The sequence below is a fragment of the Marmota marmota genome, unplaced genomic scaffold (genome assembly GCF_001458135.2).
Source record: "Marmota marmota marmota unplaced genomic scaffold, marMar, whole genome shotgun sequence".
NCBI classification, from domain to species: domain Eukaryota; kingdom Metazoa; phylum Chordata; class Mammalia; order Rodentia; family Sciuridae; genus Marmota; species Marmota marmota.
In genome coordinates this window covers 140,514-154,464 of record NW_025999874.1, presented here as the reverse complement: position 1 = coordinate 154,464, position 13,951 = coordinate 140,514, and the positions used below count along the sequence as shown (strand labels likewise).

Sequence of the window (13,951 nt, the reverse complement as noted above, 5' to 3'; positions counted from 1 at the left end):
GTTTTAGCTCATTTTTTCCAAAAGTTTGATCATTGTGGGAATACAGTATTAGGTTCATTAATGCAGCTTATACCTGCAGAAATAAATCCATTCTTCTTCCTGGCGGTAGATAAGCCTTAGTAAAAAGTGGTGGTGAGTTAAAAAAAATTATGTAAGTGATATGAAAACTGCTCCTTAATGATCCTTCATCTTGGGCCACAGGAGGGTGTCTTAGTATAGTCCACCGTAGTTAATGTGCTAGTTATTGGACTTTCATGTGCATTGGCCACAGATTTTTTTCCCCTTATTTAGTCATTTGTCATTTTTACCACAATAATCTTTTCCCAAAATGTTACTCTAAACCATTGTCTCACAAAGAAGTGTTCTTCAAATCATGTTGGGTTTATCTATATTGGAGGCAAGAATATTGGTAGGAAGGTCACAGATTTCTTAGTCAAGAAGTGTGGTCATATATTACACAGTTCTTTTGCTGTTTGTTTCTGACCTGTCAAGGGGAAGTACTATAAACTATATAAATGCTAGTTACATACATTTTTTGTATTATTGGCTGATTTTAGAGGATGTCATATACATCCTTTTCAATATCTGAGTTTCGTGTGTGTGTGTGTGTGTGTGTGTGTATGTATTGTTGTCAGTGGACCATTATTTTATTTATTTAATGTGGTACTGAAAATATAATCTAGTACCTCACACAGCTAGGCAAGTGTTCTACCACTGAGCTACAACCTCAGCCCTCTGATTTTTACTCATTATTTTCACTCAATACTTATTCAATATTGCATTTATAATTTTTCTAATTATAGAGCTAAAATGTTTGTTACACTGTATAGAATATGTTATTCTTCAGATTTGCAAGTCAGTAGTGTGAACAGTTGACTGTTATTTCCCTCACTTTTTTCATGTGGTTGAATATTCTTAAAAGCTTCATGGATACATATTAATTTGTGATCAATGCTTTTTGTATCAAATAGGTTTCAATTTTTCCCAATATCAATAAAATAGCTAATGCGCAGCACTATGTGGGCTCTTAGGAAAGAGAAAGATTACATCACTAATCTCACCCCCCAAAAGGCATACTACTAACATGTGTTTCTTTATTTCTATTTCTAACAGTCTGCATTGTTAAAGAGTCTCTAAACACTGTTTTCCCAACTGGATGACTCCTCAGCAGAACAAAAGACATAGTTTCAGTTTTTCCACTGCTGTAGATGTTCATAGCTTTATTTGTAATGTTTGATAAATAAGTTTTTAATTTGAAGCTTAGGATTTAAAGTTGGGTAGAACTTTAAAACATCCACAACATTCAACTATTATGACATTCTTTCTTCATAGTATAAAAAAATGCACTTTAATAAAATAAAAAATAATTTTAAAAAATGCACTTTAAGTGATATTTTGCTTCCCTTTCAAAAGATTAGACCTAAAGAAAGATTTAGCCAACTAAGTAAACAAGTCTTTGCTGTTAAACTATTTTTTCAGGTTTTCTGAAACAAGTGGAAAATCCAGCCGTAAACACTGAGGTTCATGTCATTTATACTTGAACCCATGTTTTCGGTCAACTAAAATTCATGTGACATTTGGTTGTTTTTGTCTTGAAAGGAATTTCTGCTTCAGGTAGAAAAGATTCATAATCCAAATTTCTTCTCTAATATGCTGTAAGGAATAAATTGAGGACACAAACACTTTATAATTAAATCAAAGCTCTGAATTATATTTACTGAATTTCAATAAAATTAATTCTTTTATGTAGACTTTTTGATTGATTATGGTTATTCTACCCTTAATTTAAGAGAAGAATGATAAGAACTTTGAAAGGTCAGATTTAAAAGGTTATGAAATTTAATGGTGACCACTTGATATTTGCTAGTGTTGAAATACAAGCTAATGAGTTTCTGCAGGTATAAGTTGAAAGATGCTGCCTCTTCTATATTGATTAGGTGTTATAAATAAACTGCAGAAAATATCTTACTAACTCAAGCAAATGAGAAAAGATTTTCTGAATGAGTAAAAATTCAGAATTATTGACTTTTAAAATAAGACTTTGCTATTTTTATAAAATAGTAAAAGTTGATTAAGAGAAATCCTTAAGGGCTGGGGTTGTGGCTCAGCGGTAGAGCATTCACCTAGCACATGTGTGGCCCAGGGTTCGATCCTCAGCACCACATATAAATAAATAAAAATAAACATATTTAAAAAAAAGAAACTCTTTAAAAAAGAGAAATCCTTAAAAATTTTACTTAATAAACAAATAGAAATAATTTACAATTGGAATATTTATTATTTACAATTAGGTAACTTTTAAAATTTCTGGTATGATTGAAAACAGCTTGTTCTAAAATAACTCTTCTTCCCACCATCTTAATCCACTTAAAATTTAATTTTTAATTGACACATAATAATTGTACATATTTATGAGGTAAGATATGATATTTTGATACATGTGTATAGTATGTGATGATCAGAATGATTGGCGTATCTGTTACCTCAAACATTTATCATTTCTTCATATTTGAAACATTCAAAATCCTCTCTACTGGCTGTTTTGAAATATGCAATTATTGTTGTCAACCATAGTTCCCTTCCATGATTTGTAACATTTGAGGTTATTTCTTCTAACTGCACCCTTGTGCCATTAACCATCTTCTCTCTGTTCCCTCCCTGCCCTTCCTGGCCTCCCATAACTGCTATATCTAATCTTTACTTCTATGAGATAACTTTTTTTAGCTTCCACATATAAATGAAAACGTGGTATTTGTTTTTCTGTATCTGTTTTATTTCACTTTTAATTCATTGAAGTGAATTCTTTCTTAATAATAAGTAAAAAAGCTCTGCACAGTGATGCTCACCTATAATCCCAGCAACTCAGGAGACTGAAACAGGAGGATTGCAAGTTCAAGACCAGCCTGGGCAACTCAGCAAGACCCTGTCTTAAAATAAAAACAAAAAGGGCTGGGGATGTTGCTCAATAGTAATGCACTCCTGGGTTCAATCTCCAGTACCAAATAATATTCACAGTAATAATAATAATTAGTCAAAAGATGTTTTGAACCACCTTCATTCCTGGAATTTTGATTTTTTTTTTTTTTGCAAGCACTGAAAGATGGACAAGATTTTTCTTTCACATTACTGTGTGTTTCTGTCATTTGAATTCAGTTTTACTATAAGAGCAAATCAAAATATCAAATATCATAGTAAAAATTTAAGACTACACAAGGAGGGGCCATTTAAAAGAGGCTGGTAGCTTCACTGGGATTTTAATATGATTCTGTCGGAGCTTGCTTCTTCACCTTCATGTGATAGTTTGCATTTTGTAGAATCCTTTTAGATGTGTCAAAAGTTTTAATCAGTTAAAGCTTTTGTGTAAAGCTGCTCAGGAAGGAAATCCTATGTCTGCCCTTATTGACTTATGAAAGCCTCCAGGTTTATATCAAATGAGATAATGTGATTTGATGAAATGAGATAATGTATATGAACATACTTGATGAAGAACTCTAGAGCTGGAGGTGTAACTCAGTGTTAAGGGTGTGTGTTTAGCACATGCAAGACCCTGGGTTTAGTCCCCAGCACATGTGTGCATGCACGTACACACACACACACACACACACACACGCACACACACAAAGTTGGCTGTAGAGATTTATATTTTATGAGTTATCAGAATTCTTTTTTTTTCTTTTTTGATGATGGTGGTATTGGGTATTGAATGCAGGGCCTAGCACTCTGCCACTGAGCTACATCCCTAGCCTGAGCTAACATACTTTTTTCATGGAGATGCCCATTTCCTATAATACATTTCCCTATTTTTAAACTTAGAAATGCTAAATAAATATGATTAATACTTATTGAATGCCTAATATGTACCAATGAAATCCTTATTAATAATCTAAATGCCAACTATTCTATTTAAGTGGAATATTCATCTATTTAAATGTTACTTATCACTTTCTTTCTTTTTAAAAATATGGAACCTGATATAGTTTCAGTGATGTTGTCTCCCCAAAGGTTCAGGTGTTGTGAGTTTGTTGCCCCAGTGACAGTATTGAGAGGGGCTATGAAACCTTTAAGAGGTGGAGCCTAGTGGGAGGTCCTTAGGACATTGAGCCCTACCCTCCCAAGGAGTTGAAGTATTTCTTTCTTCTCAGACCCTGATTAGTTCTAGAGAGAGTATTCCCATAAGTCTAAGCCCCCCTCTACCCAGTCTGCCTCTGGCTTCCCATTTAGAGAGATGAATTCTTTATCCTGCACACACTCTTCTCATCTGCCATGGGGCCTTTGCCAGAGTGTGCACCATGGTGTTTAGGTTTTCAGCATCCAAAGCTGTAAGCTAAATAAACCTCTTTTTTTTTTTTAATGTTAACCTGCCTCAGGTGTTAAGTTATAGTTAACACGAAATAGACTATCATAGAAGTCATAAATGAATACACTCTATTTTTAGAAGATTCAAGGATGCCAAAGTATATAGGGAAAAATGAGAAAGACCATGTCCAACGTCCCTTCCTTCTCCTCTTCAGAGGTAGCCAACATTTGGGATATACCTTTGTAATTTGCTTTCTTCGTATTTACATTCATATACATATGTGCTTTCAAAAAAATGAACATTAATGGAATTTGACTATAGTTTACATTTTTTACTTGCTAGTATGTCTTGGATAACCTACCATGTTGGTACATATAAGTTCCCTTTATTATTTTGGACAAAGGCACAGTATTCTAGAATATTACCACATGATTTTAAATATAAGATCTGTGAGGGCGAGACTTGTCTATTTTATTTAGTGTTGTCTCTAGTTCCTAGGACACTCAGTAAATATGAATGAAAGAATGAATGAATGGTTTAACATCTAGGATATTTCTGGTTGTGTCTATTAAAAACAATACTGATATGAAAATGCTCTCTTGTGCCTCCTTGTGTTCGTACGGGAGTCATTTCCAGGTCAGATATCCAGACATATTTTTGGAGACATAGGTTCATTGTCTGCTAGTTTCTAGGAGTGCCAGCAAAGGTGTCATCCCAATCTTATTCCAATTTTTTACAGGCCACCCATTTTTGTCTCATAGAAAGGTTCTTAGACTTTTCCATCTTTGGTGCTCAGAAAGTTTACAACAGTGTGTCTAGACAGATGTGGTTGCTTTTCACTTACACTGATCAGCACTCATTGAACCCTTTAAACTACAAAGACACGCCTTTCTGTAGCTGTGGAATTTTTTTCTCTTCTGTCTTTTGTTTCTTCTTTATTAGTCTTTCTGTTCTCTGCTGCTCAGACTCCTGTTAGGTCAGTGTTAAGATTTCTGCATATATCTTCCATGCTTTTTAATCTTTCTCATTTCTTAAAATTTGGGGCAGAAAAAGAAACAAATACATGTGTTCTCTTTGCCATCTTGATCCAGTTTCTTGACATAGTTCTTTTTATCCCTTAAGGCTGCTCCCCCCTTTTTTAATGTCTGTCGTTTTATTTGTCTCAGGAGTCGGTTCCTAAAGGAATATGACTCATATTTTATATATTGATGGAAGGTTGATATTTGCTTAACATACTTTTGTTTTATAGTCAGCTTTTTTTGAAGATGCCTTTTAAAAAAAAAAAAAAACATGATACCAATTTAAAAATTAGACTGACTCTTGCTTTGTGCTATTGGTAGTGAGCCCAGTCACATTAAAAAATGTGTTGGTATCTTAATCACTCATCAGGTCCAGGCAGCTCCAAGTGCTGATAAAGACCTTGATGCTTCTCCAGATGTCTAAGTGTTAGCTCCAGGTGCAGTAAGCAGAATATTTGGAGCTGGCACTTAGGTTCTCAAGCACACACTATGATTATAAATCAGTTTCAAGTCCTTGGTCTCCAAACAAATGATTCTTAAACCTGGTTCAGTATCAGAATCATTCCATGGCACTTCATAAACGTATAAAGGTGTAGACCCCCCATGGGACCTGTTAAACCAAAATCCTGAGGTGGGTGGGCTGGGCATCTATGTCTTTGAAGTCTCATTGTGTTGGCCATGCTGACCTCAAACTGCTGGGCCCAAGCGATCTTTCTACCTTAGCCTCCCAAGTACCTGGGCCTACAAGCATGTACCACCACACCCAGCTATGCCTCGTTTTTTTTTTTGTTGTTGTTGTTGTTGTTGTTACTGTTGTTTTTGTTTTGTTTAAGGACTATAAAGTGTTCTTTGGTATAGATATGTTGTCATTTTCTTCATTGACCCCTGTTGGTGGACATTCAGTATGCTTCCAGTCTTTTATTATTACAAATCACTCTAGTAGATATCCTTGTACATTTAGTTTTGTACACATTTGTGAATGTATTTATGGAATAAATTCCTAGATGTGGAATTGTTCGAAGGATGTACATATTTATAAATTGAAGAGATTTTTAAAAATTTGTTGTTCTAAGTTTTTGGTTGTATTAAAACATGAGTATCATAAAACTTACCAACTTAACCACTTTTAAGTGTACAGTTGAGTGTAAGTTTAAATGTATAGTTCATTTGTGGAACTGTCACCACTGTCCATCTCTAGAACTCTTCATCTTGTAAAACTGAAATTCTATATCCATTAAACACTAACTCTTAATTCTACCCTCTCCCTAGCCTGACAACCACTGTTTTAACATCTGACTGACTGATTTTGACTACTCTAAATAGCTTACATAGGAAGAATCAGAGAATATTTGTATTTTTGTAATGGATATATTTCATTTAACATAATAGTCTCAAGATTCATTTGTGTTATAGTACGTGTCAGAATTCCCTCCTTTTTAAAAAAAATTTTTTAGATTTTAATGAACCTTTTATTTTATTTTATTTTATTTATTTATGTGTGGTGCTGAGAATCAAACCCAGTGCCTTACATATGCTAAGCAAGCACTGTACCACTGAGCCACAACCCCAGCTCCCCTTCCTTTTTAAGACTGAGTAGTATTCCATTGTATGTAGTTACCACATTTTGCTTATCCATTCATTCATTAGTGGATGCTTGGATTGTTTCCACATCTTAGCTATCATGAATAATGCTACTATGAACATGGGTAGGCAAATATCTCTTCAAGACCCCGTTTCCACCCTTTGGGGTAGACACCCAGAAGTGGAATTGCTAGATTATACATTAATTCTATTTTTCATTTTTTGAGGAACCACTGTACTGTTTTCTACAATGTCTGCACCATTTCATGTTCCCCCAGTAGTGCACAAGAGTTTATTTTCTCAACATCCTTGCCAGCACATATTATTTTCTGTTTTGTTTGTTTGTTTGTTTTGTTAGTAACCATCCTAATGTATATCAGGTGAAATGTCATTGTAGTTTTCATTTGTATTTCCCTAAATGGTTAATAATGTTGAACACCTTTTCATGTGTTTTCAATCATTTGTACATCTTCTTTGGAAAAATGTCTATTTAAATTCTAGATTTTTTTGTGGTTGAATTTTAATAGTTTTTCTTATAAATTCTGCATATTAATCCTGTTAAATACATATGATTTGCAAAAATTTGAGCTTTTATCTGTAAAAATATGCTTTTTAATCTTCAGATATTATTTTCTTAGGCTGAAAATATTTCTAAATCTTGAAAGTTCCTGTATTTTTTTTCCCATTTTGACTTAGGCAAGTACTAAAGTGGAAGTGGACATGGAGAAAGCAGAGAGCCTGCAGGTGACAAGAGGAGACTTCCTTGCTTCTTTGGAGAATGATATCAAACCAGTGAGTATAGATAATTGAGTTATATATAAGCCATAATAATAGTGATGATAATTCAGGAAAAATAAGTGCCATTTTCCCAGTATTACAGAAGATGATATCATGTATAGTTTTATAAAATGAAAAAAATCTTAGTACTAGAAGTGTCCAATATATGAAATATCTGAGGCTGCTGACCCAGTTCACTGGACACTCTGAGTTCCATCACCAGCACCATAAAAAAAAGTAAACATCTGTACAATGTCTCTTGGTGGCTGGATGATTAACCATTATCTAAATATTTTCATGATAAGAAGCTTACCACCTTATATGGCAGCCCATTCAATTTTGAGACTTTATTAGTTCTTATTTTATATTGAACTAGAATTAGTTTTCTTATTGGTTTTCATATAATCTCAAGATATAGAAACCTGAATTCAGTTCATCCTTCATATGTGAGTTATTAGCTCTTATACCCTCCCCCCTCTTCCTTTCCTTTCTACTTTTCCTCACCTCCTCTAAGGGTTTCTTCTTTTTTTTTTTTTCAATTCCTCTAGTTCTCTGACCACTGTAGCTTCTAAGACTCTTAACAATCCTAAGTACTCTATAGAGTTTTCTGAAAATGTACTCAAAACAGAGTTGGAGCTTTAGAATATAGGATAAGGTCATTAGCTCATTTTTCTACAAAACAACCACTAACGACTTCAAGTAGCCATTGTTTAGAGCCCGTGTGTTAGTACAAAAACAAACTGTAGAAAGGCCCAGTTCTTAAAGATTTGTTTTCTTTCTTAAATGGAAAATCTACACAGAAGTAGATTAATCTTATTCTTTTAATTCATGACACACTTTTGTCATTTGTCCATATACATAGTGTATGTAAAATAAAATGTGTTATTTGTTTGTTACTTTCTGGGACTTGCTATTTTATTAAATATTTCAGTTACCAAGATCATTCATATGATTTCCTATAACTATACACCATTCATTTTCATTACTAAATAGCATTCTGTAGTATTGAATACCACAATGTATCCATTTCCTGTCAATAAATAAAGTTTCTGGGGTTTTGGTTATATGAATTTCCAACTTTAAAATATAATTTCAAATCATTTTCCAAGAGGTTGAACCAATTAGCACTGTCTCCAATAATGTAGGAAAGACACTTCCTCTACATCCTCTCCAACACTTGGTATTCTCAAACTTGAGTCTTGCCATCCAGTTAAACGTAAATTCTAAGGGGGCTCATTTTGGTCTTGTTTTCCATTTCACGCATTACTTACAAAGTTAAGCATTTCTCATGCTTATTGACTTCATGCCTGTCTTCTGTGAAATGCCTTTCATGTCTTTTGCCTATCTTTCTGTTGTATTGTTTATTTTTGTTTGATCTGCACCAGTTCTTTCCATAGTATTCTTTTCTCACTTTTAAAAAAAAATATTTATTTTTTAGTTATAGGTGGACACAATGTCTTTATTTTACTTTATGTGGTGCTGAGGATTGAACCCAGTGCCCCACACTTGCTAGAAGAGCGCTCCTCCTCTGAGCCACAACTTCAGCCCATCACTTTTTTGATTGTGCTAAATACACATAACATAAAATTTACTGTCTTAATTATTTTTTGAGGTCATCAATTTGATAGTATTAAATTCATAATGTTGTGCGGCCATCATTACCATCCATCTCAGAACTATTTCATATGTGAAACTGAAACGCTACATCTGTTAAACAATAACTTCCTTTTCCCTCTCTTCCCAGAGCCTGGCAAACATCTTTCTACTGTCTCCATAATTTTGACTGCTCTCAGTACCTCACATAGGTGAAAGCATACAGTATTTGTCTTTTGGTGATTGAGATTCCCAAGGTTCATCCATGTTGCAACATATATCAGAGTTTTCTTTTTTAAGGCTGAGGAGTATTCCATTGTATGTGTTTACCACATTTTGCTTATCCATTCATTCACCAGTGGACACTTGGGCTGCTTGCACATCTTAGCTATTAAGAATAATGCTGCTGTGAACATATAAATATCTCTTCAAGACCCACTTTTTGGTCCTTTGGGATATTTGCCCACAAGCAGAATTGCTAGATCATATGGTAATTCTGGGTTTTTTTTTTGGGGGGGGGGTATCACCATACTGTTTTCCATTTATACCATTTTACATTCCCACTAATAATGTACAAAGTTTCCATTTTCTCTATATCTTTGCTAACACTTATTATTTTCTTTTTTTCCTTTTTTTTCTTTTTTTGGTAGTAGTATCCATTTCAGTTGATATGTGTGAGGTCTTATTATAGTTTTGATTTGCATTTCCTTAATGACTAGTGATATTGAACATCTTTTTATGTTTATTGGCCATTTGTTATATAGTCTTTAAAAATAATTATTTGTTATAAGTACCTTCTTTAAAGGTAAGTCAATTTGTTTTAGCCCTGTGTACTTTTTATGACTTTTAAAACAAAACAATTATTTTCAGAAGTTAATGAACAATGGAAATGGTTTAATCTTTTGTCATTATCATTTGTAATAGTTACCAAAAATGTTAGAGCCTGGCCAACTGAGCTATTGCAAGATTTGTTTAATAATGAATAAATTGGCTATGAGGAAATAAGACCAAAACATTTACTTTTATTTATTCCAAGGGTCTGGAGGATAAAAGAAAAAAATGAAATGATAGACTGCATAATGAAGATATAACTACTATGTAGCCTCAGACAATCACTTTTTAATTTTTTGGGAGGGCCGGGGAGGTACCAGGGATTGAACTCAGAGTCACTCGAACACTGAGCTGCATCCCCAGCCGTATTTTGTATTTTATTTAGAGACAGGATCTCACTGAGTTGCTTAGCATCTTCTCACTGAGACTGGTTTTGATCCTCCTGCCTCAGCCTCCTGAGCCTCTGGGATTAGAGGCTACACAACATTTAGGCATTTTAAAGCAGCTTCTAAAAGTCTTGGAAAATATACTTCGAACAATTAAAGACAAAAGCTATCCAACCTACTACATATATCCTCAAAAAGCCATTTAACTGGTCTTTATTAGGCTCTTCTTTATAACTTTTTACAAGACCACTGAATTTCCATATCCAGACTAAAAAATGAGAACTTTCCTCTGTACTCAGGAATGAAAGTACAGAGTAGGTAATGGCAGTACTGAGAGTGATCTGAAAAATTATTTTGTAGTAAAGTAATGGAAACAGGAGAACTGGCACTGTTTTTGAGACAATATTACAAAATGACTTTCTGCGAGATGGAAGTTATAAGAACTGTTAAAATTAACACATACATCAGGTAATCAAAAATGACTTTTTCAGGGATATGATAATCTTTAAAAAGTTGAAATTCTCCGCCAGGCATGGTAGAGCACACCTGTAATTCCAGCTACTCATGAGGTTGAGGCAGGAGGATCCAAAGTTCAAGGCCAGTCTGGGCAACTTAGCAAGACCCTTTCTCCAAAAAATTTTTCTTAAAAAGGGTGAGAGATACAGCTCAGTGTGCAAGGCTCTGGATTCTATCCCCAGTACTGTTGGGGGGAGGGGCAGGAAATGTTGAAATTCTCAAAATATATGACCTATACATGAACATGGGCTTGTTTTTTTCAACACATTTATTCTCCTGTTAATCATGAAAATCCAATTCAATTATTTGTACTAAAGTTATTGACAACTTTGGGCAGCTATTTTGATGGGAATTATAATCTTTGTAATTAGGAGTTGAAAATGAAGAGGGATGTGATTTAAGCTTCAATATGTGATGAACTTTAAAAAAAGGAATTATTGCTGTTATTTCCTTTTTCTAACCTTTAAATTTTTCGCTATACTTTCTCATGTCTTTTATTTTTTCCTTTGTGTGTGTGTGTGTGTGTGTGTGTGTGTATGTGTGTGTGTGATGCTAGAGATTAAACCCAGAGCCTTGTTTGTGCTAGGCAAGCACTCTACCACTGAGCTATATCCCCAGCCACAGCTTCTCATTTCTATCTCATTCTAAACCTTATATTTACATATATATCCTTACCTTGGTGCCATTTTACTTATCTCCCCTATCACAAAGTTGATGTGGACACATAATTTCTATTTCATATTCCCATTTTAATCAACAGCACCTAACATAATCAGTGTTAAGATAATATTTCTATCTGCTGAGCTGTTTCTAATTTCTAAGACCTCAATTACTTTCTCTCTTTATTTTTTTTTGACAGAATGACCACAACCTATATACTCTATAGATACAAGCATGTTGGAATGTACTCATTTGCTCAGGGATTATGAGGATTTGGGTTCTGGTAGAATCTGAGCCTAGAATCTATTGTTTTTATTCCATTAAGTCATCTAAAGTAGCTTTTTTGCTGTTGTTTTGATTGGGTAAAAACATTAAATGAGAAATTATAAGATGGCTTTATTCTTTGTTTTTTTTTTAATATTTTTAGTTTTAGTTGTAAATGGATCTTTCACTTTATTTATTTATATGCAGTGCTGAGGATTGAACCCAGGGCCTCACGCATGCCAGGCAAGTGCTCTACCATTGAGCTACAACTCATGCCCCTAATTGTTTTGGCTTTTCAGACTTAATGTTAATACAAGATAGTGTTTAATAGTCTTGGTGTGTAGGAATTTTTACTCATCTTTTATGCCTTTCAGTATTTTACTTTATGTTTTTTCAGAAGGTTTTACGTTTATTACTGAATCAACCTCCTAGTGCAAAACAGAAACAAAAAGAAAAATCGGACCCATAAAACATGTCCAACTGAGCTGGGGATGTGGCTCAAGCGGTGGCGCGCTTGCCTGGCATGCCTGCGGCCCGGGTTCAATCCTTAGCACCACATACAAACAAAGATGTTGTGTCCACTGAAAACTAAAAAATAAATATTAAAAAATTCTCTTTCTCTCTCTCTCTCTCTCTCTCTCTCTCTCTCTTTAAAAGTAAAATAAAATAAAATAAAACATGTCCAACTGTCCAGACAATGGTGACATTTTCAGCTTACTACAGCAAGATGATAGTGACCTTGACACAGTATAAATATGTATATCATTTCATGTGCAATTCTTTTTTTGATATTTTTTTAGTTGTAGGTGGACACAATACCTTTATTATAGTGCTGAGGATCGAACCCAGGGTCTTGCACATGCTAGGCGAGTGCTTTACCGCTGAACCACAACCCCAGCCCCTCACGTACAATTCTTTATGTAGACCCAGTTTGGTTCTTCTCTAATATGTCCTCTTAAGAATTATACAAGATTTTCTGGGTGTGGTAGCACACGCCTGTAATCCCAGCAGTTTGAGAGGCTGAGGCAGGAGGATTGTGAATTCAAATGAGACCCTGTCTCTAAATAAAATACAATATAGGGCTGGGGATGTGGCTCAATGGTTGAGTGACCCTGAGTTCAATTCCCCAGTATCCTCTCCCCCCAAAAAAGAGTTACACATCATTTAATTACCAGTTTTCATTCAAGCCCCTGGGGAATGGATCAATTTTGCTTTTGTTTCTTGGTCAGGTATTGCTTGTCTTGAAAGTCTTGTGAGAAGATATGGTGAGGAATAGAACCAAGCACAAATAACACAATGGTGGAGAAATTAAATATTTTACTTTTTAATACTAATGTTCAAAATGCTTTAAATTATCCTTTCCCTCATTAGGCATTTGGCACAAATCAAGAGGATTATGCAAGTTACATTATGAATGGAATCATCAAATGGGGTGACCCAGTTACTCGCGTTCTGGATGATGGGGAGCTGCTGGTCCAGCAGACTAAAAACAGTGACCGCACACCACTGGTTAGCGTCCTTTTAGAAGGTGAGAAAGAATGATGAGATGGCCTTAAACGTTTAAGAACAGCAGCACTTTTAAAAAGCCGTTTAGCACATTCCAGAATTGATTTTCAGTTCTAAACCTTATTCATAATCTGAAAATAGTTACCCAGTCTGTGTACCAATATTATACACAAATTAAAATTTCCTTGGGATTGAGTGTTACTGATAGCAATTAGTTTTCTTGTAGGATTGTATCTAAATTTCTCTGATATTAAATAGACCTCATTCAGTTACAAGAATATTTACTGAATACTTGCTGTGTTTTAGGCTACTTAGTTGCTGGAGATAGAGACATTCAAGCATCTCCACTCAAGCGTTCAGTCTAGTCATGAAAAAGACTTGTAAAGAAATTCCTAACTACAGCATTTGTGTGTAAGGATGTGTGCTAATGCAAGAAATTTTGCCCAAGGGTGGTCAGAGTAAACCAGAAGTGATGGTTCATTTAGGCCTTGAAGGATTAGTTAGGATTTTATCAAGTAGAC

At 34.5% G+C, this 13,951-nt stretch overlaps 1 protein-coding gene across 2 annotated transcripts in view; it reads left to right on the top strand.

The window, feature by feature from the left end:
- Positions 1–13,951, top strand: part of Nsf (N-ethylmaleimide sensitive factor, vesicle fusing ATPase) — a 148,405-nt gene that overhangs the window by 90,126 nt on the left and 44,328 nt on the right. For both annotated transcript variants that reach the window (XM_015507206.2, XM_048786317.1), the window contains exons 13-14: positions 7,594–7,689; positions 13,296–13,452. In XM_015507206.2, coding sequence (XP_015362692.1) covers positions 7,594–7,689; positions 13,296–13,452 — 253 coding nt within the window. The remainder of the gene's footprint in view (positions 1–7,593; positions 7,690–13,295; positions 13,453–13,951) is intronic.